At 55.0% G+C, this 27,428-nt stretch overlaps 1 protein-coding gene across 2 annotated transcripts in view; it reads left to right on the top strand.

The window, feature by feature from the left end:
* RPTOR (regulatory associated protein of MTOR complex 1) overlaps positions 1-27,428 on the top strand; it is a 307,386-nt gene that overhangs the window by 168,444 nt on the left and 111,514 nt on the right. For both annotated transcript variants that reach the window (XM_032870426.1, XM_032870427.1), the window contains exon 7: positions 7,397-7,456. In XM_032870426.1, coding sequence (XP_032726317.1) covers positions 7,397-7,456 — 60 coding nt within the window. The remainder of the gene's footprint in view (positions 1-7,396; positions 7,457-27,428) is intronic.

Here is a 27,428-nt window from a genome sequence, read left to right as displayed (position 1 = left end):
TGTCGTGCTCCTCTGACCCATGGAGTCACCGGCTTAGCTCTCAGCAGCCATGATTCAGGAGCAGGGCAGGCCCAAAATAGCAGCTCCTGGGCCGCACTCGCGTCTTGTCCTCGTTCCAGCCTGGGCGCCCCTCAGGAGAGCCGGCCGCCCTGGGCCGCTAGAAGAGTAGCTATTTAAAGTGAGTGAATTAGGACCTGACGGTACCAAATGGCAGACTTAATTTGGCTCAGATGCCACGTGATGGACACACTGGTTTTGTGTCGGGCTTCGTTCTCTGAAACCAGCTGGAGTGAGTGAAACGCCAGAGAATGTGCTTGTTTGAAGTGTGTTTATTGCTCCTTTGAGCTGCCCCCGCCAAGTTCCTTTTCAAAAGGGGATACTCGAGGCCCAGTGTCTCTGGCGGGTGCTTCTTCCAGGGGAGGCCTCGGAGCGAGCAGTCTGGAACAGGAGAGCTCCCTGGCACGTGGGTCGGGGGCTCTGGGAGGCACGGTGTGCCGCCCGTGACAACAGTGCCCGGCCCATCTCTCTCACCCAGCACAGCCTCTGGTCGCAACCCAGAGCGTTTGTCAGACTTGAGCCACAGCCCATGGTGGGCCTGAGCTCTGCAGGTCCTTCCTCTGTCACCCAGCCGTGGCCAGGGGCGGGCCGCGTGCAGGGCCAGCATGGAACAGTGAGAGCAAGACCTCTGGGGGTGCATCTTGTAGAGGAGCGGGGCTCCTGCTCGTGGGGAGGGCGGGCGTGCGCCACCCCCAGGGAGCGCTGGTGTCCTTCCGAACTCGGAAGCTCTCCCATCTCTGGCTTCCCCGGTTTTCATGGCACTCAGCCTCCAGCCCACTCCCCGCCTCCTGGAGGTCAGAGGTCCCCCTCCATCCAGTGTTTGGTCTTTCTGGTGAGTGTCCCCTCGTCTGCATGGCCTCAGCTATGGCCAGAAGGGACCCCTGAGTAACCAGCGGCTGTCCTGTCTCTGGGCAGGGGAAGCGTCACATGCTTTATGCCTTCCATGAAATTCCATAAATATTGTCTCTGTGGAACAGAAAGATAAATATTAAGATGGCAAAATAATACATCAAGATAAAAAGAGAACTAGCAAAGGGAAGGAAAAGGTTTAAGAAATAAAATTTAATTCTAAAATTTAAGTGACCTTAAAATCAGGCACTAGTGAGTAGGTGTTACAGGAAATGGAAAGCAATAAAAAAGGAGAAGCATGACAAACAGAAGAATGAAGATTCAACATGCAGGTAATTGTTTTTGAAATCCGGAAGGGAGCAGGTGTAACACGGCCCCCTGTGAGCACATGGCGCACTTGGCCACGGGTGCGCTTCTGAGCCCTGGCGCAGAGGTTACCACACGGGGGGCACCAAGCAGGACACACACGATATGTGTGCACACGTGCCCACACGCACGCACACATATGGTGACCTACAGAGGCGGCAGCTCACGTGCACAGTCTCATACACAGCAACACAGACCAGACACATACACACGTGCGCACACAGACTTCACACGTGTGTGTACACAGGCTCACACACGCCGCTGCCGTTGAGTTCGGGTGAACTCTCACTGACCAGGGCGTGCAGTGCAGAAGAGTGACCTTGCTCCGTGAGACCCGTCCGAGGTGGCTTTGATGACTTTCCGTCAGGCTGTCTGTCAGCATCATCCATCACATTAGTGGGTGAGAGGAGAAACGTTATTTGATAAAATTAACAATGAATTTTAATGAAAACTTGTAACAAAAACAGAAGGCTACTTGCTTTGTGTGAGAGAATGTCTTCCGTACCGGCTGCTCCCATCACTCTGTGTCTCCGTCAGCGCGATTAGGGCCCAGAGAAGGGCGTGACTGGCTCTGGTTCGTCCGGCGCAGTGTTCTAGAAACGCCAGCCAGTGGCATCACCTGCTGAGAAATCACACGAACAGTGTGCGTCTTCGAAGGAGGAGGCAAAGTTGCATTATTCGTGTGTAAGCCGAACCTCAGCTTTGCTAAAAAGAGTTAAAACACACGGGGAAACTACACGCAGCGGCCAGCGGCTGACCGAGCGCACGCGCAGACGGCCGCGCGAGCACTGCCTCCTGAGGGCACGGCAGGCGCCTGGGCGCACGGGCCATGGGGACTGGGGTGCTCTGTTTCCTCGTCCGGGACTGGCTGCGCTTGACTCTATTAGTGCTTAAACTGACATCCACGTTTTATGCTTTCCACATAGGGCATTTTTCACAGCAATCGCTTAAAATGTGTTCCATTTTCTGGATGTTAGAAATAGCCAGCAAGTGGGTACCGGGAAGGAAAGGAATCCACTTTATAACAACAGCAACCGACAGCGACAGGGGCACGGTCTGGCCCAGCGCGCACTGTGTGCCTAGATAGAAAGTCTCGTAAAACTTTACTGATTGAAATGAAAAGAAATTGAATAAAAGCGGGACTTGGCCAGATGATTACATGTTGAGACCCAGTAAACGAAGGATATAAATTCTCCCTAAATTACATCATAAATTCCACACAATACTGACAAGTTGATTGTAAAGGTCAGCTGGAAAAACAGCTGTCTGAGAGCGGCCTTGGGAACCGGTTTGCGAAAGAAAGCTCGTCCTGCCGTCCCCAGCGCGTTCCGAAGACGCAGTTGAAATGAGAGGGTGGACCATCACGTCCGTGGAGCAGAATAGAGATCTCATTCCAAAAGCAGTCTGTGTGTGTCAGAAGAACGTGAGATTCAGAAAAAGAATGAGTTGCTTGGTATCTACTATTTGGGGCACGTGGCTCACCATTTGAAGTTTTTAAATCCCTTCCTCTTAATGTAATAAATTCCGAATGTAACAAAGCCTCAGATGTGAAAAGGAGAACACACAAAAGTACTGGGAAAATGATCGGGGGGGACAGTTAAAAAGCCATAAAGGCAGGGATAGATTTTATAAAACACAGACTTTAAGCGTCGTGCGGCAAGGAAAACAGTGGACAAAATCTAAAACGCAGCTGATCTGTGGCGACATGGGATTGAACTGCGCAGGTCCACTTAGAGGCCGGCTTTTTTCAGTAAACACAGGACAGTAAGTTCTGTAAATGTGCTTTCTCTGATGATTCTCTTTTCTTTTAAAGATTTTATTTATTTATTTGACAGACAGAGATCACAAGTAGGCAGAGACAGAGGGGGAAGCAGGCTCCCCGCTGAGCAGAGAGCCTTATGCGGGGCTCCATCCCAGGACCCCGGATTACGACCAAGCCGAAGGCAGAGGCTTTAACCCACTGAGCCACCCAGGCGCCCCCTGATGATTTTCTTAATAACGTGGTTTTTTCTCTAGTTTATTTTAAGAATGTAGGATATGATACTTGGACAAAATATGTTTTAATTATTACTGACGAGGCTTCCACAGGTTACTAGTTGTTAAGTTTGGGGGAGTCACAAGTTACGTGCAGATTTTGTCTGCGTGGGAGGTCAGTGCCCCTCACCCCTGTGTTGGTTTGGGGTCAACTGTAAAATTGTAAGTTGACAAAAATTTTGCGACATGTAACAAAAGGTTCATTCTTGGTTCTGTTAATGTATAAAACACTCTTAAAAATTGGTAAGGTGATGACTACAAAATGAGTATAAAAATGAGTATAAAAATGCAAAGGACATGAATAGGCAACAACCCAGAAATTATCAACTGGCATTTAACCTCCAGACTAATCAAGGAAATTCAAACGACATGTCATTTCCCACCTGTCAGGCAGACAGCGGTTTCCTTTTTTATGACAATGAACCCAGTGTTGGCAAGAAGTGAAAAAATGGGCATTTTGGCCTTCTTTTCTGGAAAGCCATCAGACAATGAGGAGTAATTCAGGTCCAGTGTACCCGTCCATCAGGCAGGTCCGCTTCTAAGAATGCGTCCAGAGGACAAGAAACTTGGTGTCCATACGAACAGGGCTCATTCAAACATTGACAGAGGGGACCTTCTGCATACCAGTGTTCATACCGCCCAGGACATGCGAGGACAAGTTACAAAACAGCACAGTACAGGGCATTATATTCACATGACAGAGCACTGGTTCGCGGTGAAACAGAAGTCGCTTACGATACACATGCGGCCACGGATGAACCAGGAGAACGTAGTGCTGCCCGGAGGCCACCTCGTAGGACGTCCACACTGGACGGCTCTGCTTCTGTGAGGTTCTAGAGCAGAGGAGTAAGTCGGAGGCGGCGTCGGAACCGATTCTGCCCCCAGGGGCAGTGGGAGGACTGTTCTGGGATGTCGGCAGTGCTCTCTGTCGGAGTCCAGGTTGCGTGGCTGTGTGCATTGGTCACAAGTCAACGAATGTGTAGCGAAGATGTGTGCACTTGACTGTGTGTGGTTTAAATCAAGGACACACGTGCAATCTGGAGGGCAGTGTGTGGTATGTCCAGCTGCACCAGAAGGAGAGTGGACTCGTGGAGGGAGAGACAGACGTGATAAAGCCAACATAGTCAGAAGCCAGTGGTGGAACCAGGTGGAGGGACGCAGGCCTTTCCTGTAAAATTCTTCCAACTTTGTTGAATGTTGGAAAGAACTGGGGTGGGGGGTGTTTAGAAAAACAGCTGTTACAAGGCTTCTCTTGTGGAAAGAAACAAAAACCCACGTGTCGATGCTGGTTGTCTCCAGGAGCGGGACACGTGTGGAAGCAGGGCCCCCCCACCGTGTGCAGCGGGTGGCGGTGTTGAGGGCAGTGGGGACAGACTTTGGCTCCCCCAGCAACACCCAGGTTGGGGTGTAGGGGGACAGTGGTTCCCTTTTATCCTCGAACAAAATCAGTTGGAATGATTCAGTGTTTTGTAACAGCTGTCTTGGGATTTGGGGTAATTTTCACTTGTAATGTTCTGTACCTCTTAATTTTTTATGGCAAATACATCTTTTTTTGTTGTTTTTAGTTAGGAAAATAGTTCATGCCTTTCCGTTCTCAGACTCAACACCCAGCAGTTACATGATACTTCATGAGGTTCCAGAGCTGGGTTTGGTTTTATTTTTTAAATATTAAATGATTATGATTTGTTTTTCATAAAATCTTGAAGCTACTTGCTTTCAAGAGTGACAAGAAAACAAGAACGTGGGTGAACTATTAGAAACCCATAAAAACTATCACGTTAATCTCCTACCGTATTCAGTCGCTCACGTGTATTTGGTAAGCAGCAGAACTGTGTGCCGGTCACCGTCCCTGGCACCAGAGCTGTAGTGATTAACAAGAAGAGAGAGGTCCTTTTAAGCCCTGAACATACCTTCTGTGGTAAAGACAGATGCAAACAGTTGTGTAACAAAACACTGGGGAGCGAGAAATGCAGAGTGAGGGGATGGAGAAAGGAGATGTTTTCCTTTGGCTGGCCAGGGGAGGTCGAAATCTAGATAAAATAAAGGAGTAAATCTTAGTTTTCTGGGGCAAAGATACTGCAGGCCATGGGAACAGCAAGTGCAAAGGCCCTGAGGCAGTCTCTGTCAGGGTGTACAGGCAATTTGGTGGTAGGACCGGTGACCTTTGGCTTTGCTGTTAGTGTAGGGGTGTGGCTCTGAGTCCTGGAGCGTGGTGGTAACTAAGGCATGATTCCCCACCCCACCCAGGAGGTCAGCCGAGGGCCAGGTGTGGATCAAGCCCTCTTGAAGCAAAGGGCTGGCTCTCCCTGCCGGTGCACACCCTGGGGGCGGGTGTGGACTATCTCAGTGCAGCCTTCCAGTTACTGTCTCCATGCGGCACCCGGGAGTCTCGCCCCACGTGTGTGCCGGGCAGCAGCCCGCCAGGACTCGGGAGACGCTGAGCCAGTGAGGGGCTGCTTTCCGGGGAGCATTGCCCCGTGTGCTGCGTGGACTGGGCGTCCCTGCGGGACACACTGGGTGATGGTGCACTTGCCTGCAGCTCTTCTGTTTCTACCTGCATCCGTTTTCTTCTTGGTGCTTTTACGTGGTGGTTTTTTGTGTTTTGTCCAGAGCTAATTATTACTGATAAGAGGACTAGCCTGATACAAATTATTCTGTCATCACTAGAATCCAGAAGTGGATAAGAACGTTCTAGATAAAAAGACAAATGACAAAGTGGTACAGTTTGCGTAGAACCCAGGGTTAGACTGGAAAATGCCTTTCCTGAAGATCATCTTTATCCACCGAGAGGTCCTGATTTACCTGAACCCACCACAGGAGCTGCAAGTGTCCTGGTGCCACAAGGACAGTGGTGTGGGGGGGACAGCGGTGTGGGGGACAGCGGTGCATGGGGGACAGTGGGGGGGGAATTGGTGTGGGGGGACGGTGTGGGGGGACAGCAGTGTTGGGGACAGCGGTGGGGGGGCAGCAGGGCACGGAGGACAGTGGTGTCAGGGGGCAGCGGGACATGGGAGACAGCAGTCAGGGGGACAGCTATGGGGGGGACAATGGTGCAGGCAGCAGTGCGTGGGGGGGGAAGTGGGGCGGGGGGACAGCGGTGGGGGCAGTGGTGTGGAGGGGGACGGCAGTGCAGAGGGGGACAGTGGTGCAGGGGGGACAGCAGTGGTGGGGGAGCGGTGCATGGGGGGCAACGGTGGAGCCCCACCTCCCCCCAACCTGGAGGCTACCCTCGGGACTCACTTGTCCTCATAGCCACCATCCTCCTGGTCTCTCTGTCACCCTTCCTACCCGGCAGCCTCACACGTGTCACAGCTTGTCTCCCTGAACATGGCCTGGTGCTTGTGCCTGTCCCTCCCATATGGGCCCACTGGCCTTCTCCGACTTTCCTCCTCTTCTCGTGTCCCGCCAGGGAGGCACGGAAGTGCTTCCTGCAGGTGTGCACCCGCTGCGTGCCTCCTGGCGGTCGGCGGGGCTTGTTGGAATGTAATCTGTGAAGCAGGTGAATTAAATGTTTCACGTTTCTCCCACGACAAGCTCAAAGTTGCCTTTTTCTTCAGTGTTGCGGCTGCTGCTTCCCCTGCTGTGTGCCCGCAGCCCGGGCAGGAGGCAGGGGTGGCTCCCGGCCTCCGGTAGTGCGCTCACGGTCCGGCCCGGTGGCCTGCGGAGTCCGGTCCCTGTGTGACACAGTCAGGGGCTGGGTAAGCAAGTGACATGATGGAATTCACTGGTGTCTGGTTCCTCCCACGTGTCCCTTTGTGAGCCCGGAAGTCATTCGTGCTCACTCATCTTGCTGGCGCTCCCCGGCCGGCTTTCTCAAGAAAGAGAAAAGGGGAGAGAAGCCACTGTGTCCATTATTTGGGCAGAGGCTTCCTTTCCTGTCTCACCTGGGCCCCTCCCTGCGGACCCTGTGTCCAGGTTTTTCTCCCTCCACTGACCGGCTGACAGTCGGGTTTGCTTCATGAGTCCGAAAGCTGCTGGGAGTGAGAAGCTGCCGCCCCCGCCCCGCCCGTGGGCCCTCGCGTCCCGGGCACTGTTGATTTCCTGCTAAATGCCCCCTCAGCGTGACTCACGCTCTCTCCTTTCTCTGCAGGTTTTGCATGCAGAAATGCGTGAGCCTGGTGCCTGGGGTCACACTGGATTTAATAGAAAAGTAAGTCAGATTTTCAAGCCGTGTGGCTTTCGGGGTCTGAGGGGGGTTCTTTGAGCACTGTTGGTTCCAGGGGCCCTTGTGGTCAGCGTGGGGGTGTCTCCCAGCGTGTGGGTGTGTACTCCTGCTCTCCGGTGACGGCCGTGCTGGTGACCAGCGTGGGACATGGCTCTGTGTGCCGCCGTATGAAAGGAACAGAATAAAAGCTGAGTACGTTTGAACGTTGACAAACACTCCTCACACTCCGTCAAAGCAGAAACCTACGGCTGCACACAGAGGTCACCTTTGCTTCCTGAGTGCTGTAGCTGGCTCGTTTCTCCCAGCCCCCCGCTTATATTCTACAACCCTTCCGACCCTGGTCCGTGTTCCGCCTCAGGGCGCACGCTGCGGTCCCGTCCGGCAGTGCCCTTCGTGGACTGTGGCCGTGAGGCCTCTCTGCGTGCTTCCAGGTGGACAGGCGGCCCGGCTGCCTCCAGTTGTGGACCTCCCTGGGTCCGAGCTACTCTGTGGCTCCAGACTTGACCTGCGTCACGGGTGTGCCTGTGTGTGAGACTCACCTGGACTCATCCTGGTTCGTCTGGGTGGTTCCTAAGCCCCCCGCCCCGGACACCGCTTCTGCTGCGGTCAACATACAGGATGGTAGTTCTCCAAGTCTTGATACACAAGATCATGGGTGAGAATAGCTAAGGCCTGCGTTTAATTAAATCAGGTAGGGAAAGCAAACAGGCTTCCGGGTTTCCTCCTGGAAAACAACCTGCCTGTGTGTCAGAGAGCTAGAGAACAAGGTTACATCTAAGCGTCCACAGGCACGAGGGGACGGGTCCTTCCGGGGACCGCGCTCTGTAGCGGCTCCGCTGGGCTGGCACAGAACAGCTGCCCGGCGGGCCGTTAGTGGGAAGAGCAGACGAGACCAGTACACACAGGATTTATACACGCACGTGGCTCTGTGCAGGAGTACGGGTAGAACAGGCACGAAACGGTGCGTCCGTCTTCACTCTGAGGGGGAGAGCGCGGGGGAGGAGCTGTGTTAACTGACTTGGGTTTGTTTCTGTCTTTTAAACCTTTCTACGAGAACATACACACATGGGATGCCTGTAAAATAAAGAATCCAGAGACCGTAACCCGGGCGCCGGCAGACACTTCACCGAGTGTCCGTCCTTGGTGCGAGTTGTGAGTCGGTGTCCGAGGAGATCGTGGGGCTGGCCTGCTTGACTTCAGGGAGCTTCCGTTCCCCAGCGGGGCGCGTCCTGGTGGCTGGACGTCGGTGCCTCCCCCACCAGGCAGGGCGTGAACCCAGCCGCTGCCCCCGGCTCTGCGTGCTGCCCCATTGCGTCCTGGTGCCCCCGCGCAGTGCAGACGCTCCCACCCCAACTGCTCCTGCCCACTCAGCCACACGGAAGCAGCAGCACTGCGTGCTCCGAGTTCTCCAGAGTAAAAGGAGCAATTAAAGATCCACAAATGAGAAGGACGTGTTTTCTCAGTTGTAGTTAAGCCTCCAGATCATGCCGGGGACGAGCCTGGCGCTCAGTTGGGTGGCGCTTCCCAGCGGGTCTCCGCACTCGCGGCAGGGCCCATGGGACGACCGGCCTCCGGGGACCGCGGCAGGACAGCCGGCCCCTTCCCGGCACCCTCTCAGATGTAAAATGTGCGCTGCGGCTTGACACCCGGCGCACGACCCACAACCGAACAAATTGTGCAGTCGGACTTCATCAAAATTTAAAATGTTTACTCCGAAAGACGCAGCTCAGACAGCGAGGAGACAAGCCGCACGCTTGGGGAGGGTATTTGCAGACTGCACGGCCGATGGAGGACCTGTGCCCAGGGTATATAAAGATACTGCAGGGCAGAAACAAGAAGAAAAATTCAAAATTGGAAAAAGACCCGAGGAGATACTTTCCTGAAGAGAATCTAGGAACGGCTGGTCAGCCCAGGAAGGACGCTCCAGACCACGAGACGAGCCGTGAGGGAAACGCCGAGTAAACCCCAGCAAGAAACCACAACACCCGTGAGGCGGGTCGGCGAAACAGGCGGCGAGGGTGCGGGGCAACCGGCGCTCCCATGGCCCTGCTGTTGAGGCGAGCGGGACGGCCGCGTGGCAGGAGGCCAGCACCAGGGGCCACCGTCCCACTCCCACGCATTCGTCCCACAGGAAGGAAACCGGGCACCTGGGAACCCGTGTGAGACCGTATGTGTGGCTTCATTCATCGTCACCTGAAACGGGAGAAACCAGGGTGGCTGGATAAGCAGAATGCACCTCGTCCAGCGGGACACAGCGGGAAACGGGGACCTTTGATGCGCGAGCACACGGCTGGCCCGGAAGCACCGCGTGGAGTGACGGCCGGCAGTGCCGGGGCCACACCCCGTCTGATTGCATTCATGCGACCTTCTGGAGAGGACAGCGCTCTCGGGTCAGAGCCAGCAGTGGCAGGGATGGCGCGGGGAAGGGGTTCACTCTCCTGGTTGTGGGCGTGGCCGCGCGAGCCACTTGTGCTACAGTCGGGCGCCGCCACCCAGAAAGGCCAGTTTACTGTATGACGATGCAGGGGGTCCGGGGCAGAATGGCCCCGGGAAGGCGCTGCAGGAGCGGCCCGGCCGGAGAAGCTGGGACGGAAGGACGCGGAGGCCGGGACCCAGGGAGGACGCGGCTGGTCTGTGCGAGGCGCCTCTTGTTCCATGGGAAGTGGCTTCACCGTCCTCAGGAGCAGTGGTTGAGGAGGATCGCGGAACAGAAGGAAGCACCCTCGTCTGTGAGGACGTCAGTGTTCTTTGTCAAGCGTGAGTTTCCTAACTCCCGTCTGTGTCCCCGCTCTCGGCGGCCAGCCCCCCCCACACCTGTCCCCTTCCCGCCTGCGCGGGGCGGCAGCACGGGGGTTAGAAGGATAAAGCTCGTCCGGATTTTGGAGGAAGACGGGAGGGAAAATGGCCTCACACACTGATCCCGTTCACGGATGCCGGATGCCGCCACGCGACTCTGGGAAACGGTGTCCACGGTCCACCTCTGCAGCAGAGAAGAGGCGATCCTGACTTGGGGCGGGGGGTCTGCATTTTAGGCGCTCAGTGTCCAGATTAATTGGGATGGGCTACAGCATGCCCGAATGATCCCCACTTCTCCCTCAGGACTTTTGGGACGGAGCTTCCTTTGGGGGCTGTGGCAGGGACGGAAGAGGGCGCGAGCCGGTTGTGTAGAAACCTCAGGTCTCTCCTGCAGGAACTGTCCGTGATGCGTTCACTCGGGTCTGAGGCCTTCTCTGGAGGCGAGTCGCGGAGTCGAGCAGAGACCGCGCCCACCAGCCCGCCGGGTCCCAGACGGCACCTGGCCACTCTCCCTTGTCGCTCGACAAGGACGGGGCGACGTTGACTGTGAGGGTTGAGTTCCTGGGGTTGTGCCAGGACAGATTCCAAACTCTAGAGTCACAGAGCAGCAGGACAAAGTCGGGTGTGAAGCTCTGGGAGACCCAGGCGTGATAACCGTCAGACCTGTTTCTGAGGAATGCAAGTCTGTTTTCTGAAAGATTTGATGTATGTACGTCTGTATGTATGTATGTATTTGAGGGAGGGCATGGGCAGGGACCGGGGCAGAGGGAGAAATAGACTCCTCGGTGAGCAGAGAATCCAACGTGGGGCTCGACCCCAGGACCCCGGGACCACGGCCTGAGCCCAAGGCAGACGTTTCACTGACGGAGCCTGCCAGCGCCCGAGGTCCCTCCGTTTACAGGAAAATGGTAACCCGCTTATTTTAATGTTTCGAGTTCCCCCATAGCGCCTACAGCCAGTAAGAAGCCCTTTCGAGAAGCAGATTCAGGTGTGCCGTCGGCAGGCGAGGCAGGAGCGTGGTGCGTCCGTGTTTGACGGAGCCGCCCCGGCCGCCGTGGCGTCTACATTCAGAGAACGTTCCTGGAACAAGCATCTCATTGAATTCTTCTCACCCTGGGCAGCTGCATCAGCGGCTATCCGGCTTCCACTCTCGGGGGCCATCCCCATCCCCCTCTCCCTACGGCTTGGAGCCCTGCCCAAGCCGCTGACTCCTGGCAGTGCTGACCCGCTTGTCCGCGAAGGCACGTCATACCCATGGTTGTCCTGTCCTGTGGCTCAGAACCGAGCACATGGTGTGAAGCGTGCGGTACGGTGGGCGGTTCATGCCCCGGCGGCCGGCGACCGAGGCCTGACTGCCCTCCCCTCCTGCGTGGGCCACACGCTCGCGCATCCACCGCTGTCAGACACGTGTAGTGTCCGTTAGCCATTCACACACCCTCCCTCTGCACGGGGCCCACGCGTCGTGGGCACTTGGCCTGGAACTCGCCTGCGAAGTGCGAGTGTCTCCTTGAGGCCCCAGTGGTGTTTTCGTGGCCAGGGTGCGTCCGCGGCAGGTTTGCCTGTCCCCCAACCCCTTGAGCCTTTAGGACAGGAAGTGACATTATCTGCAGTCCCACAGCTAAAAACCCACAGTCCAGACTCGGGCCGGCTTCTGTGTTGTGTTTTAATTCAAGTACAAGGTGAAATCCTTTCATCAGGGTATGAAAGAATGCAGGGGACGGAACCCAGGGTGTGGAGGGGCACAGGCGACGAGCATTGCTGAGTGTGGCCCAACCCGGGGCTGCCTCTCCCACCGACCCCGGCGGGCCTAGCCGTGCAGACCTAGGCCACGTGTGCGAGGGGCACTGTGGGCCTCTGGCCGGGGTGGTCGTTCCAGAAGCCCCAGCCCAGCTTCCCACGTGCAGTCCCCATCAGCCCCGCTGTGGCGGAGGGCCAGCTGTGCCTTGTGCAAAGGGCCAGGGCCTCTGTGCCTGAGGACGAGGGTCTGTGCACCATGTTCCAGGGCAGAGTTGTCACTGGTGTGCCGTGGGGAAGAGGCGCCAGCTCCCGGACAGAAACCCGGAGAGGAGTCTCTGAAAGCAAGGCCCGCGCCCACGTTCCTTCATCCAGGGCTCCAAGCACACACATAGCACACACCGGGGCCATAGCTGATTGGTCAAAACCCTTCGCATTTCGGGGATTTGGGATCATGTTTTTCCAAACCTTCTCCAGGTGGAGTTGCGAGCGGTTAGTTGGGCGCTCCGGCAGGGGCGGGCTCAGTGTTGACTCGCTGTCCAGACTCTGGGCGGGGGCGGAGGGTCGATGCCCGTCCCTGGCCTCAGGTCCTGCTCTGGGAGCCACGTCCCACCCCAGACTGTCTTGGGAGTGGGGGGCTTCCAAGTAGCATCCTGTGGCTCTCATCCGTGCCAGCAGTCCCCTTCGCGCCACGTGACCCGGCAAGGTGGGGGCGTAGGCGTCATCCCTCCTGGCCTGTGCCTCAGGTGGGACCGTAAGCACTTTGGGACTTTTTAATTCATAAGCAGCTTATGTTGGGAGAAGCCGCAGAATATTTCAAAGTATATACATTGTTAATAGTTTGGGAGATTTTCGTAAACCAGTTGCACAGTGTTGCGGAAGCTGGTGCGGTGGCTGCCAGGTGAGACCTGGCGGAGCCGGGTGGCGGCTGGGCGGCGCTCCCATGTGTCCCCGCTTCCGGTGACCGGCCCTCCTCTCTGAGAGCCACGGGGTCTGGGGTCTGGGGGTCACGTCCGCAGTAAAGCCGGCAGAGCGCATCCCTGTCCCCGTCTCTCCCGTGTGAGGGGGTGTGGCCACTGCCCACCACGCTGTGAGGCTGTTCACGTGGACACTCGGTGCAGCTCACTGGGGGGCTGGTCATGGGTCCAGGTTACTTGGCGAAATAACGTTTTTCATTTCACTTATGAGACCGGATGGGAACCGCTCTCTGGCTCGGCTCCTTGGCCCTGCGTCCTGTGCTCTCCAGCAGTCCGTGCTGGGCCGTGGAGTGCTGGGGGGAGGGAGGCCCCCATCAAGGATGCGGGGGAGGCAGCATGTGTGGCCCCCACAGGGTGTGAGCCACGTGGCCGTGGATGTGGCACACCTCGTGGTCTCCTGGGCGGACACCACCACGTGGTCAGCCAAGCTGGAGCTCAGCGTTATCGATGTTGCTCGCTTCTCAAGGATTCTGAGCTCTTCGTTTTGCCTCTGGTTTTTTTCTCTCATTTCTCTTTGACACACGGTAGCACTGTCACCTCTCAGTGTGACAGTGACTCTGGTCACCATAGCCATCTGATGGGAGGGACAAGTCATAATGCGGAGATGAGATGGAGAACACAGGCCTGGCTTACCGGATTTTGTTTCCTTAATTTATTGACCTGAAAAAATAGAATAACATCCATTTCTGCCCCCTGCTTCCCTCCCAGGGCCTTTGCTCTGTGTTGAAGGGTGGTCCTGGAGCAGGTCTGGCGCGTGGCCATGCTCGGTGTATGTGGACCGAGTCAGCAGGTGCAGGTCCCGCTGTCCCCGGAAGCTGTCCTTCCTCTGTGTGAGCTCCAAGTGAGCTGAGGGCTCCGGGGCTGATGTGCCACCCTGCCCTGTGGCTGGACAGCGGTGACTGCACGTCCCAGGAGCCGTGGACAGCCTCGGGGCCCGGAGTGGCAGGTGTGGGGGCTGGAGGGGCACCATGCCTCGACGCTGAGACTGGCCTTTCCCGCCTCCGTCATGACAGGGGGCCAGCGCCCACCCTGGCTGCTGCCAGTCAGAAACCCCGCCTGAATGAGTCGTGGTCTCTTTGCCGTCACCGGAGACGCTGGTGGAAAGGTTTCATACTTGGAATTGCGGTGCTGTAATTCGGTAATAAATGTGGTTTCTTTCCAGCAGCCGCCGCCGTGCGACTGCTCAGCACAGACTTCCCCAGGATAGCACCTTAACCCCTTCCCAGCCTCTGCCGCCTTTGTCAGACGTGCAAAACATGTGCTGTTTGCAGTCTCAACACAAGACCAGAGAGAAGATACGGGCGGTGTGTGGGTTTTGTAATTCCTTAGCAATCTGTAAAGCTGGGGATGGAATTTGTTTTCTAATTAAGCTGCTGTGTCGGGAAGTAAATTAGAGCGAACCTTCTTTGAGCACCCCCCGTTTCTAATTATCTCCACGAACCCAGCAGCCTGATGAATAAACATGATGCCGCTGTGGCGCGTGTTTATATCCCGAGTCCTCGGAGAGAGTGGCAGTAAGATCCGTGTTTGGAAATTAAGGGACATTTTTCAGCCCTGAAACAAAGTAATGAAACGCTTAAACAGCACTAGAAATATTAGGGTGCTCAGAAAGCACTGGGTCATCAGGGAGCCTCTTGCACAAGGCTGTTTGTTAGCATTCTGATCACTGCAGGCGTGGGGCGCACCGAAAATTATTCATAATTAACATCTATTGTGTCAACAGCATATTTTAAGGAGCTAACAGCCTTGTGTCTGGGATAAAGTGAGCGGCTGTGCCCTGCTCCCTCCACCGTGTGCGACGTGGTCCCTGCTGAGCCCGGGGCCGCAGGCTGAAGCCAAAGCTTGCACCCGGGGCTTGGTTTTACCTTGAATCCGTGAGCATTTGGCTAACTTAGCAGCAGTCTGCATGTGTCAGAGCCCCGGTCTCAGCCGTGCCCTGGGGGACGGGGAGGAGAGCGTAGGAGGACATGAGCTGTTGCTTGCGAACACAAGGTAACCCACAGTCCTTCTGGTTGAGAATCAGGAAGAAGAATGGCCGGGAACGCATCTTGAGCATCCGCCGGGTCCCAGGAGCTGCATTAAGGGCTCCCTGCACATTAACTCACTCAGTCCTCGCTGGGACCATCTGAAGGAGGCGCTGTCAGTGTCCACACTCCAACGATGGGGGAACTGAGGCACGGGACGGGCAGGTCATTTGCCCCATGTCTCGCCGCAGGGGTGAGTGGGAGCAGGGCTTTGTCAGGCAGGCTCCCTGAAGCCCATGCGCTGACCCGTGCCACCACCCCAGCCCACAGCGTGCGCTGCAGGGGTGCACACCTGCATCCTCCGAGGGTCTGCAGGGACCTGTGGCCACCCACGCCTGACGTCCAGGCCCAGTAGCTGTGATTAGCGTTTACTCCGCTGAGAGGTCGGCATTGTACACGTGTTATGTTTGAAAGGAAAACTAACAAGATACCAGCCTTCATTCGAAAAGTACCTTTCTCTCCAACATAGATATATCGTGTCAGCTGGTTGAAGGTGAAAAATCAGTAAGTCATGAGCGCCTGCCAGTCACGGAGAGGATGAGTGATGAGTCATGGGAAGCTAATTTAGAGATGGAGCGGGAAAGCCCCGGGGGGCTGCACGGTGGAGACAGTGTGAGCGAGGGGCGGACCACCAGCCGCAGACCTGCTGCCCACGGGAGCTGTGTGCGTCAGCAGTGCCCCGGAGGGAGGGCCAGGGGTGCTGGGTCCCCGAGTGCGACACACACTCTGTCACTGCCTGCCTTTGGGTCGTGATCTGCCGGACAGGGGCCAAGCTCTGAGCCAAGACTAGGCAGCAAGCGGGGGCACCCGCGGACCACGCACAGGGCTTCCATTACCTTCATGGTGGCACCAGTGTCCCAGCCTTTGTCACCCAGACAGAACAGTGTCAGGCCAATTTCCTCTCTTCACTACCTGGCGCCCCGGTGCCCTCGGTGTCCTAACAAAAACGTGCTTTTGCCAGTCTCTGATGGATGCCTGTGAGCTGGATCCAGGGATGTAGCCGGCCCTGCCGGCCGCTTGTGCTCACTGAGGACAGGCGTGGTGTGGGGAGGCCAGGCGACGACGCGCAGTTCAAGGACGAGGCTGCAGGGGCTTGGGCACAGCGCACCCTGACAGTGCCTCAGGCCATTTCTGCGTGGGTCCCCACGGGCACACGCCTCTCCTGTGTTCACCTGCTCCTCCCCTCAGCCTTGCTCCAGAGCCGGCCCCTGGAGGTCCCACTCGGGGATAGCACCCTGGTCTGGCTTCGCGGCCCCTGACCCTGCACCATCAGACCAAGTGGAGGTGCCTTAGTGCTAAGCAGCTCTCCCGGAGACGCACTCCCGACACAGGGCTGGGTACCGGGTGGCCATTCACGTCCACACGGCCAGCCCACGTGGGGTTGGGGAGGCGAACCCCCCCCCCATGGCTTGTGGTGCCCAGCCCTGCGAGAGGCCCTGGTGGGGATTAGCCACTCTGGTCTGCACAGTTGTCCGGGGAGTCTGGCCCTGGGCACTAAGGTGACATGGACTTGCCCAGAGTCACTCGGAGTACAGACCCCACATCGGTCCCGACTCTGCTGGCCCCCTGCGGTCTGGGGCCTGCAGCACAATGCCGGAGGATATGCGCACCCTCTCCCACCAGAGTCCCCCAGCCTTGGAGCCGTGCCCCAGGTGCCCCAGGCTTGGAAGGAGGGCGTGCGTAGCTCCCGGGTCGAGAACACACAGCAGCACGGGAGCCCTGGCTGGGCTTGCAGCTGCCGCTCAGACTCTGACTCAGATCGCTACATCGAACGGGAAACTGAGGCAGCTGTGTCAGGACCTGCATTGGAGATGGAGCCAGACTGGTCCACCTTCCACTCCTGGGCCGCAGCGTGGCCACAAGGAAATGCCTTCTGCTCCATGCCACCCACCACATGGTGTTTGAGAGCCGGCTGCCCGCGGCCCCGCAGGTGCTGTGCGATGATGACAGGAAAGAGACAGGCGGTAGAAACGCACCAGAGGTGTCTGCAGAGCTCAGCGTCCAGCAGGGGACTCAGGGTCACATCCGGAGAACCGCTCATGAGGACGGCCTGAGCTCACTCACCTGCAGGCCCTTTGTCGGAGCAGAGGGGTGGGACGCCGACTGAGAGGTTGGCCTCCTCTCCTGCAAGGCCAGGACGTAGTGGGCAGTCAGTAGACGCCTGTGGGCGGGCGGTGTTCAAAAAGGAGGGGCCCTCGGCAAGCTGGAGACGGCAGGCACCGTGGAGCAGGAGCCGTGCGAGCTCCGGGGGGACGGAATGTCGGGTCAGGGCGAGGAATGCGAGTGATGCTCCGCTCCTGAGTCTGCCTGTCCCCAGCAGCTACCACCACGGGGAGCAGGTGGCACAGAGCCTGACGCAGCGCACTCTGTTTGCGAGCAGGAGTGTGGGTACAGCGGGAGGGTCCCAGGGAGGGCTGTCCCTGCTTCTCCCTGCGGAAGGTGGTCAGTCCGGTGCCTGCTAGAAGACTTGTGAGCCCCGGAGGCGGCTGCTCCTGCAGGCAGCAGGGGCCGTGTAGTCGGTGACGCCAGCCACCCACCTGGCCTTTGCAGGGTCTCACGACAGCACTGTTCTACTCTAACGGAGATCCATCTCAGAATTACCCGTGGACGTACAGCAACGTGGTGCCGGAGTTTTCAGAAACGCAGATCAACGATGACGACACTGTTACTGGAAGGACTGAGAGAACATAAGGGTTTGCTCACGAACCCAGTACCAGGACATAGAAGGGTTTAGACAGGCTGAGCAGCTTAGGGCAAACAGTCAGAATTCTGTGTATAAACCGCAGCATGGTCCTAAGAAATTGTATGTACAAGCATGGGGTTGGGGAGATTCGATAGAACACTAGCCCCTTTGGAAAAAGTCGGGGTTGTGGGAAACAGCTTGAGTCAGCTCTTCCAAACGACTGTTCCCAAACTAGACCAATTCTGGAGGAGGGAGGGGGCGGCCCCTCTCTCGACCTGATGGGGACATGCAAGATACAGGTTGGTGCCTTGGGTGAGGAGCACCTTAAGGGACCGGGAGGTTTAGCCTGGAGGGAGGAAGACACTGGATGACATGGTACCTGTTTTCACATCATTGAAGAGTCACGAAATTGCCGATGACTCACACATTTCTGCAGGGCTCCGGGTGCTGGCACCAGGGCCATTGCGGAAGCTTTAGAGATGCAGTCTTAGCGCAGTGAGGCAGCCCTCGGGGTTCCCTGGAACCAGGCGCCGGGAAGCAGGGCACACGCCAGGCCAGGGCGGGCTGGGCCATGGGCTGTGTTGCTGGTTGCTCCTGCCCAAGCAGCACAGATCATTGAAACACCGGGAGAAATGAAAAATCACTGACTTTCCAGGTGGGAAGAAATTCACGGATTTATTAGGGGAACTAAAGGGAAAGGGGGGGAGAGTTCTACACGTACTGAAAACTAGGACTTCAGTTTAGTTGACTTACAATGAAGACCCACAACAGACGGCCTTCCCCCACCCCACCTGTTTATGGAGTCAGTGCAGAAAGCGTGACATTTCAGAAAGAGACTGAAATGTACACAGTGGTCTTGTAGCATCATTTATGTGTTCAGTTCACACTTCTTGGGGTGGTGGTTTCTGCATTTTCTCAACAGCTTATATGTAAATTTATAATTTACGTACCCAGCTAGGGGCTCCGTGGTTCCTGGTAGGTCTTCCGGCCTGTGCCACCACCGCCACAGTCCCATGGTAACTGGCATCTGTCCGCCATTAGTCCCAGTCCCATCCCAGCCCCAGGAAACCGCTAGTCGTCCTCTCCCTGGGAATTTGTCCTTTCCGGACATCTCCTAGCAGCGGGCTCACACTGTATGGTCGTCTGCGTCCAGCTTTTTGTTTCGCTTTTCCGTCGTGATTTCACAGTTCCTTCACTTTGCGGCTCGCGCCAGTGTTGCCCGGTCGCACTGTTGCGCGGCACCCCACGTCACTGTCCGTCCGTCCGCGCCGCCTGTCATTCACGGACTCGGGGAGCGGTGCGGCTGTGAACACCCACGTACCAGGCTTTGCGCGCACGCACGTTTTTGTGTCTCCTGGGCAGACACCGGGAGTAGCGGTGCTGAGGCAGACGGTACGTTGATGTTTGACTCCCAGGAAGTTGCCAGTGTCTTCCGGAGCGGTAGCGTTCACGTTCTGTTTCTCCGTGCCCTTGCCACGTCCGTCCTCATCAGCCCGTGATCGTCACCATTGTGGGCGTGGCAGGGTCTCTCTATGGTCATGACGGGGATGTCCCTGAGGGCTCACTGGGGCAGGCGTCTTCTCACATGCCTACTTGCCGCTGTGTGTCTCCCGCAGTATCGCGGCCGTTAGTCTCCTACCTGTGTGTTGGGGGGGGTGTCGTCTCAGTGAGCTGGGAGAGTCCCTGTGCGCTACAGAGGCCGGTTCTTCTCAGATATGTGACCTGCAGATGTTCACTCTGAGGCCACCTTTAAGTCGCAGACGTGGAAATGCGCCACAGGTAACCTAGAGGGCTCCTGAAATCGTCGTGCTTTTTATGTTAATCTTAGGAGTTTGGTTTCCTGGGGGCAGTTCCAGTATTTTGGGTTTAATTTATTTTAAAATGTTTGCGGGGGGAGGGATTGTTAATAATTAAGTAGGAGCATCTCTATTTCCTGGGCCCTTGCTGTGTTCCGGGTTCTGGGCTAACTTGCTAGGTGTGAATTCATTGCACTTTTCTGTGTCCCGTGGAGTTCGGCAGGACCCCTGAGGTGACTGAGTCTCGGGGAGGTTAGGTAATGTGCCCAAAGTCACACAGCCATACGTAACAGTGCCTGGGGGATTCACACCCAGGTCCGTCCAGTCCCGTCCCCTGATCTCTGCGTGTGGCACAGAAGAATCTCCTGATGTCCGGCAGGTTCACGTGTGGATGTTTCAGGCGGGAGAGGTAAATTCTGAGTGGGGACATGTGAAGAATCGTCTTATGAGGGAGGGGGCCTGAGTTTTATATGTCAAGGTGTCTGGTCTCCAAGGACAGATTAGACGTGGGCAAATGAACTGACGGGCTGTGGGGTGGAATGAGCGACCGGTCAGCTCAGCCAGGGCCCTGGGGACCCGAAGGCAGAGGAGCTGGAGCGCACGTCTGCTCAGTGCACCTGCACAGGAAAACCCCGGAGGAGAGCTTGCCTAGAAGATCGAGAGCAAATATACCCCAGTTGTATTTGGAAACTGCTGCTTTTGTGATATTTTGACAAATTCACAGTAAGAGATACAATTTAGACAAGGCTACCAGTAGTCCTGCTCAGCACAAGATTGCAGTGACCTTGGCATTTTGGTCCCTACATAGACCGGAGAGATTCTGATCAGACCACCAGGGGAGGCTGGTGGCAGCATCTGTTAAACAGCAGAAGCACTACATCCGTTTTACCGCTGAGGACGTGAGGTCTGTCCCTCCACCCCACACTCACCCACCTGCCTCTGTTCCCACCTTCTTGAGACCAGATTTTTACAAAGAAGCTCACTGAGGGTGCCTTAGTATGTTCCAGAAGAGACATCTGGAGAGACAATCAGATAGTAGCTGAGTGCCTCACGGGGGTAGTGCTCCCCAGATTCATCTGGATCTGAGGGATGTGCTCCCTGGGTTGGTCTGGATCAGGGGGATGTGCTCCCTGGGATTCATCTGGATTCTGTGCCCTCGTTTTATTTTTAAAGACTTTATTTATTTATTTATTTGATAAAGTGCTCAGGGGGAGCGTGGGGGCAGGGGGAAGAGCAGAGGGAGAAACAGACTTCCCACTGAGCAGGGAGCCCCACATGGGGCTTGATCCCAGGATCCTGGGATCATGTCATGTCCTGAGCCAAAGGCAGACGTTTCACTGACTGAGCCAGCCAGAGCCCCTGCCCCTTCCCCTAATGTTAGAAGCTGACTTCCCCATGCATGACAGGCTTTTTAGCAGCTTCCCAGAGAATTCTGCTTGGCCACTGGTCTGGCATGGCTCCCATAACTCTAGCTCTCAGGAACGGGCCTGTCGGACGATCAATCTTGACAGTAGGATGTCCAGAGAAAATCAGCTTTTTCAGAAATGCTTCAGAAATGAACTTAGACTCAGATTTATTTCTTAAGAGTTTTGGAACCTGCACTGCTTAATAAAAAACCATCTGTTTTCATTGCGTCACAAACATGTTGAATAAACAAATGGGACACTGCTCCTTTGCTCTGTTCGATCCCATGTCTCCCTTTGATTTTCATCTGCAGCCTCCAGAGGGACGCACGTGGCCGGCTGCTCTAGGGATGGGTGGCAGTTTATCATTCTGTAATAAATTCAGTAAAAGGTAGATTATCTCCAGTGTCATATTAACTCCTGCTCACCACTGAGCTGTGGAAATTGTCACTCCTTTTCCTCCAGAATTTTAAAATACATTTTCCTTCAATGCCATTTGCTTCCCAAAATTAGCGGGTTTCTAATCTGTCAAGATGCTAAGTGCAGGGTGAAAGGGACTGAGTTGCAGCCTTGCACGCGTAAACTGTTCGATTTAGAGACTCGGTACAGAGTTTTAAAAAAAATCATTAGAGAACAAGCTGGCTGTGTGGGTTTAAAAAAAAAAAACCACCAGCTGGCTATTTATGGGTAGAATTGTGTGATTTTCTTATCTCTGACCTCCCTGGGGAGCAGTGTTCACCATCAGCATTTTGATAACCCTGAGCTGATAGCCTCCTGGGGAAATTAACAAGAGTTTCATTCAAGTCCATATTTTTAAACTGCGGGTCGTGTTTTGTTAGTGGCTATGAAATCAGTTTGGTGGGCCACAGCCACCATTAAAAAAGAAAGAAAAGAGAGAAGATATCATTGTTTCCCCAGGAACACAAATGTTTGCTTCGATTGTATATGAATATCAAATGTGTATGTTTACCTGTGGTTGTGGGCATGTGTATTAGATCGCTGCACAAAATGCATTTCTTGCTGGGAGTGGTCCCACAGTCTGAAAGCCTCTACTGTTCACTGGGACCTAGACACACTGACCCTTAATTGTCCCTCTTTGGGTCATCCTCAGTGCTCCTGAGATCATGATCCCTCTGTGTTCGCAGCCCCAAATCCCTGTTCTGCCATTCCCCGACACCCTGCCAGACTTCCTATGAGCCGTCCCATTGCTGGAGAAGTTGCTGCCTTGTGTATCTCAACTTCCTCCTTTCATTCAGAAATGGGGTTTGACAGTTTACTGCCATTTTACTTTAAATTAAAAGCCCATTCCCCCTGTCGACTACACGCTTTGCCCTTCAGCACCACGGAAAGATAAATTAGCCATAACCGATCCCCCTTCCTGGTGGAACGGATGGAATCTGAGAAATGTCAGCCTTTGCCTCGGATAACGTCCGCTTCGCAGCAGAGTCGTGTGGCTGCCTTTCCGCGACTGCAGGCGAGGACGTGTGTTTTCATCCTCATCTGTACTTACGCAGGTGCTCTAATATGTGTGTCTGAATCCAGTATGTATTTAAGGTGTATCTCTTTTTAGCAGGACATGGCTTTCTTCTGGTTTTAGATTTAGACTGAAAGTCGCTGACTTTAATTGAAGTATCTGGTCTTCTTATATTTAGTGTAATTGGCATACTTGGGTTGAAATCTGTTCACTTTCTTATTTTCCCCCATTTCTTTTTTTCCATCTTGCTTGCTTCTCCTCCGCTCCCCTCTTTTGGGTTGATTTAGCAATTTTACTCCTTTCTCCCCCTCTGTCGGCTTGTCAACTCTGTGTTCTTTTCCTGCACACAAATGGCTACTCCCGGGCAGTTGCCAACTTCCGTTTCTGTCTGGGCCCAGACAGTACAATGGCTGTCCTGTATTCTTTTTTTTTTTCCCTCAAGATTTTATTTATTTATTTGACAGACAGAGATCACAAGCAGGCAGAGAGGCAGGCATTGAGAGGGGGGGAAGCAGACTCCCCGCTGAGCAGAGAGCCCGACGCGGGGCTCGACCCCAGGACCCTGAGATCATGACCTGAGCCAAAGGCAGAGGCTTTAACCTGCTGAGCCACCCAGGCGCCCCTCTGTCGTGTGTTGTTCACGTCAGCTTTGAAATCATAAAGACCATCATTAGCTCTTGGGCCAGACAAAAAATCAAACCAAAACCACAGGCCGCTGGCGGGATTTGGCCCTCAGACCATAGTCTTGGCGACCCCTGGCTCATTAAACTCAAATCTAAGTTAGTACTTTTACGACTGCCCCAGGCGATATGAGGACCTGAGCACAGAGTCACGGCGTTGACTCATTCCCTGACTTGTGTACAATTATCGTCACGTATTTTCATCCTCCGTGTGTCATCGCCATAAACGTCGCTGATGTTCTGTCGTTAACTCTTGCTGACGCTTACGTCTTCCATGGCCTCCCCTCCTTCCTGCATCTCAGCCTGAGATCGTTTCTCTTTACCTCAAGAACTCCCTCTACTGCCAGTTTGCCGGTGGAAAAAATTCTGTTTTTATTGTTTGAAAATGCCATCATTTCCCCTTCATTTGATTTTTCATTTTAAAATGGTCATTGTTGAAATCCAGCTTGTATCCTGTACAGGTTGCAGAGTTTTGGCAGCTCTACCCACCCATGGAACCAGCTTCACTCAAAACGTAGCCACAGTTCCTCTCGTGCCTTGTCCCGAGAATGCCTGCACCCCGCCTGTAGCTCCGAAGCCCAGGCAACCGCTCATCTGCTTTTGCCTTTCGCACCTCAGAGTTGTCTTCCCTCGAGCTTCGTGTACGTAGAAAATTACAACAGGTTCTCGTGTGCCTGGCTCTTCCCTCTTGGCGCAGTGCCTTGAGACTTACCCAGGCTGGGCACGCCCGCCGGTGCACAGCGGCTCTCTCCAGTCTGTCGTCAGGGTGAGCCCACCTGCTGCGGATGTGCTCATCCTGTGTCTAAGCATTTCGTTTCCCCGGGGTGAATTCACAGGGGCCGGAGGGCTGGGTCATTTGGCAGGTGTGCGTGAAGCCTTATCAGAAACCTCTCAGCTGTGTCCCACGGCGGCCCGCCAGCGACGTTCCTGCCCGTACCGTGTGAGTGTACCAGGCACTCAGCGTTCCATCAACACTATTCCTAGTGGGTCGGTAGCGCCGTCTCCTGCTTTGTTTTTTAAGATTTTATCTCTTTGAGAGACAGAGCGCAAGCAGGGGGAGAGGCCGAGGGAGAGGCAACCTCCCCACCGAGCAGGGACCTACCCCTTCGACGTGGGGCTCGCTCCCAGGACCCTGAGATCCTGACCCCAGCTGAAGGCAGAGGCTTCGCTGACTGAGCCACCTGGGCGCCCCTGTCCTGTGGCTTTGATTTGCATTTGCCTAATGATGACGCGGAGCAGCTTTTCACGTGCTGTTGGCCATTAATTTATATTCTTTAATAAAACCTACATTCACGTTTCTTGCCAATGTTTTAATGGTGCCGTTTGCCTTCAAGAGCCCTTTATGTATGTTGCAGGAGTCACTGTCCGCTCTGTCTGGTCAGTCTGGCTTGTGTTTTCATTTTCACAACGGTATTCTGGGAGCAGAGCCATTTCATTTTGATAAAATCTGATTTAATACGTTTTTCTTTCACGATTCACTTTCCATGTTGTGCCTAAGAAAGCTTTGCCTACCAGGATTGTGACGCTTTTCTCCTATTTTTGCTACAACTTTGACCGTTTTAACTTTTATGTTTAAGTTTATGGTCCATCTCAAGTTAATTTTTGCACATGGTGTGTGGTGAGGGTCAAGGTTCCCGTTTTCCGCGTGGGTGTCCGGTTCTCCCAGCAGCACTGTGTGAACACGGGCTTCTCCGGCGAAGCAGTGCCCTAGACAGGAGGCTGTCGGCCATGATTGTGCCGCTCTTTCGCCCTGTGCTGTCTCGGTGGTCTCTAGGCCGGTACTGCACCATCTGGATTGCTGTCGATTTATTATAAATCCTTCCTTTTCTTGGATTTTGGTAGCTTGATTTTGTTGTTTTTCTGGGCATTCTTTGTATTTGTCCTGCTTTATGACTATAGCATTTCTTGAGCCTGAGTGCTATGGACTGAATTCTGATCCCCCCCAAAATTCCTATACTGAAACCCTAACTCCCAGCATGACAGTGTGTGGACATGGGCCCGTGGGAGATGAGGTCATGATGGGACCAGTGCTCTGGGACAAGAGGAAGAGACAACAGCGCGCTGTCTCCCTGCCATATTGACAACATAGCAAGAAGGCCGTGGGCTGTAAGCCAGAGAGAGGGTCCTCACCAGGTCAGCCCACGCCGGCCCCCGAGCGTGGACTGACGGTCTCCGGAGCCGTGAGAGAATGCATTTTGGTTGGCTCAGCCAGCCGGTCTGGTATTTTGTTTCAGCAGCTCCCACAGACCGGGACGTTGTCCCTCAACATCGTTCATCAGTTGTAGGAAATTCTCTTTCAAGATTGCTTCCATCCCATGCCCCCTGTTCTCTCCTTTTGGGACTCCAACAGGTGATTTTAGATCTTTTCCTTACATCCCCTGTGTTTCTTCTGTCCCAGCCATCCATCTCTTTATGCCTGATTCTGAGTACTTTTTCTGGCCCATCTTTCATTCCTGTCTTCTCTGTTGTCTCCTCGTCTCCTCAGCCCATCTCCTGAGGGACTAACATGATGTTCTCATGTTCCTGAAGTTCTGGAATTGCCAGGCTTGACGTTACAGTTTCTGGTTCTCTGCCAAGCCTTCCTTTGTCCTTTAATTTCTCGAACAAACTAGGTAAAATGATTGGGACGTTTGCATCTGATGTCACTGCTGCACGGACCCTCTGCCCGTCTCCTTCCCTTAGTAGTTGTTTTTCTGGGTTTCAAGCACCGGTTCAGTTTCGCAGTACGTGTCTGGTCCTTCTGATCGAACGCTGCCAACTGGAAGTGGAAGATGCGGGGTTCGGACGCGTTGGGCTGTGAGGTGCGGGTTACTTCCACTTCATCCTTGGGGCCCCAGCTCAGCTCCTCGGGGGTTCTGCCAGTGCTCCGCCTCCTCTCGGCCCTCAACCCCCGCGTCTGCGCTCCAGCCCCACGGGCACCACACTTGGCTCGGTGGCCTGCCCCTCCCTCCGCACAGCTTTGGGATCACCAGACGCCTCAGAGAGAGGCAGCCCCAAATGCCAGTGGACGCCTTGGGGTCCCCTCTCCAGTCTTGGCCCCATGATTCCCCACAGGCTTGCCATTCTTCCATAGCCTTCAGGAAGCCTGCCTGCCGTATGTGTGCAGCCTCGCTAGTTCTCAGCGGGGGATGTGAGTCACCTAACCTGCCATTACCAGCGAGGGAGCTCGTGACGCCCGAACCCAAGGCAGTGAATGGAGCCACACTCCCCAGGGTTTGCAGATGTGCTCTGGGGCCTGGCTGACTCCACTCTGTGGGCAGCACCACGGTGGCCATGCAGCTGACCCTCCGAGTCCGCATGGAGACCGGCCGCTCTGCGTCCAGGCTTTCTATGTTTCCACAAGTGAGGTTCACTTCCCAGCCAGGCTTCCTTCCCGCGTCCCATCGCTGTCCTTCCCTTCCGCTGGCGCGGATGCCGTCCTGCAGCCCGGGAGAAAGATCCTGACGGCAAAACAGCAGACATGCGGACTGGTCCCAGGGATCACGCGCAAAGGCGCGGGCTTTATGCATATGAGTGGGCCACTTGGAGTCTGCAAATGGCACTTTATAAAGAAATCAGGTGACCTTAGAGAGTTGAATTGGACCCAGTTCCAAGTACGGAGAGTCTGGAGAAGAGTATTGTAGACATGTGGCTTGATCCGGTTCAGGAGGGTGTCAGCGTGCAGAAACCTCACACGTGCCGTCCAGAGCAGTGGTTCCCAGCCTCCACTCCACGGGCCGCTTTGTCCCCGCTCAGTTGGCTTTTGTGATGGTTGAGGCTGAGTACGTGTGGACCTCGTACGGGAGTGACTTTGTTTCCCACAAGCCCTCGGTGACTGAGGAAAGCCTCGTGCACAGTATACACACCCTCGGGGCCTCCCCTCCCGCTGCCCCACTGGCCGGGAGCCACTGCTTTGTGGGTGCGCCTCTTGTCCCCACAAGTACCCCGCTGCAGAGTGCCGACCTGATATTCCGAAGAGAAGCTGTTGGGCTCCTGGCCCCGTGTTCCTAGTCGTGGAGCATTTTTACACAACAGATCCCTTGTGGGAAAATGAACCAGCCCAAGGCTCTCTACGCCGCCGTGTTCGTGAGGCTGTTTAAAGCAGACAACATAGAGGTTCATGCTTTATTTTAGTTGAATGTGTGATGATACAAATTTATAAGATAACACAGTTTTAAAATCTCTCGCTGTAGCCTTCCTCTTACTAAAGAAGAAGAAAGTTTGATTTTTCCTCATTACACAAGTAGCCTGTGCTCAGCACAGATCCGCCATTAGACACAGAGAGGCGAGGGGAACTGAAATCATTTAGAAAATCCACCACACTGAGCCCCTCACTGAGCCCCTGGTGTGCATTTGCCCTTCCAAGCCTTTTTTTTCAGTGTTTTTATGGGTGTTTTTAACAGAAATGTAG

This window comes from Lontra canadensis, unplaced genomic scaffold, assembly GCF_010015895.1.
Source record: "Lontra canadensis isolate GAN:19392208 unplaced genomic scaffold, GSC_riverotter_1.0 scaffold41, whole genome shotgun sequence".
Lineage (NCBI taxonomy): Eukaryota > Metazoa > Chordata > Mammalia > Carnivora > Mustelidae > Lontra > Lontra canadensis.
The sequence above is the reverse complement of the archived record's forward strand: the minus strand, read 5'-3'. Positions and strand labels throughout refer to the sequence as shown.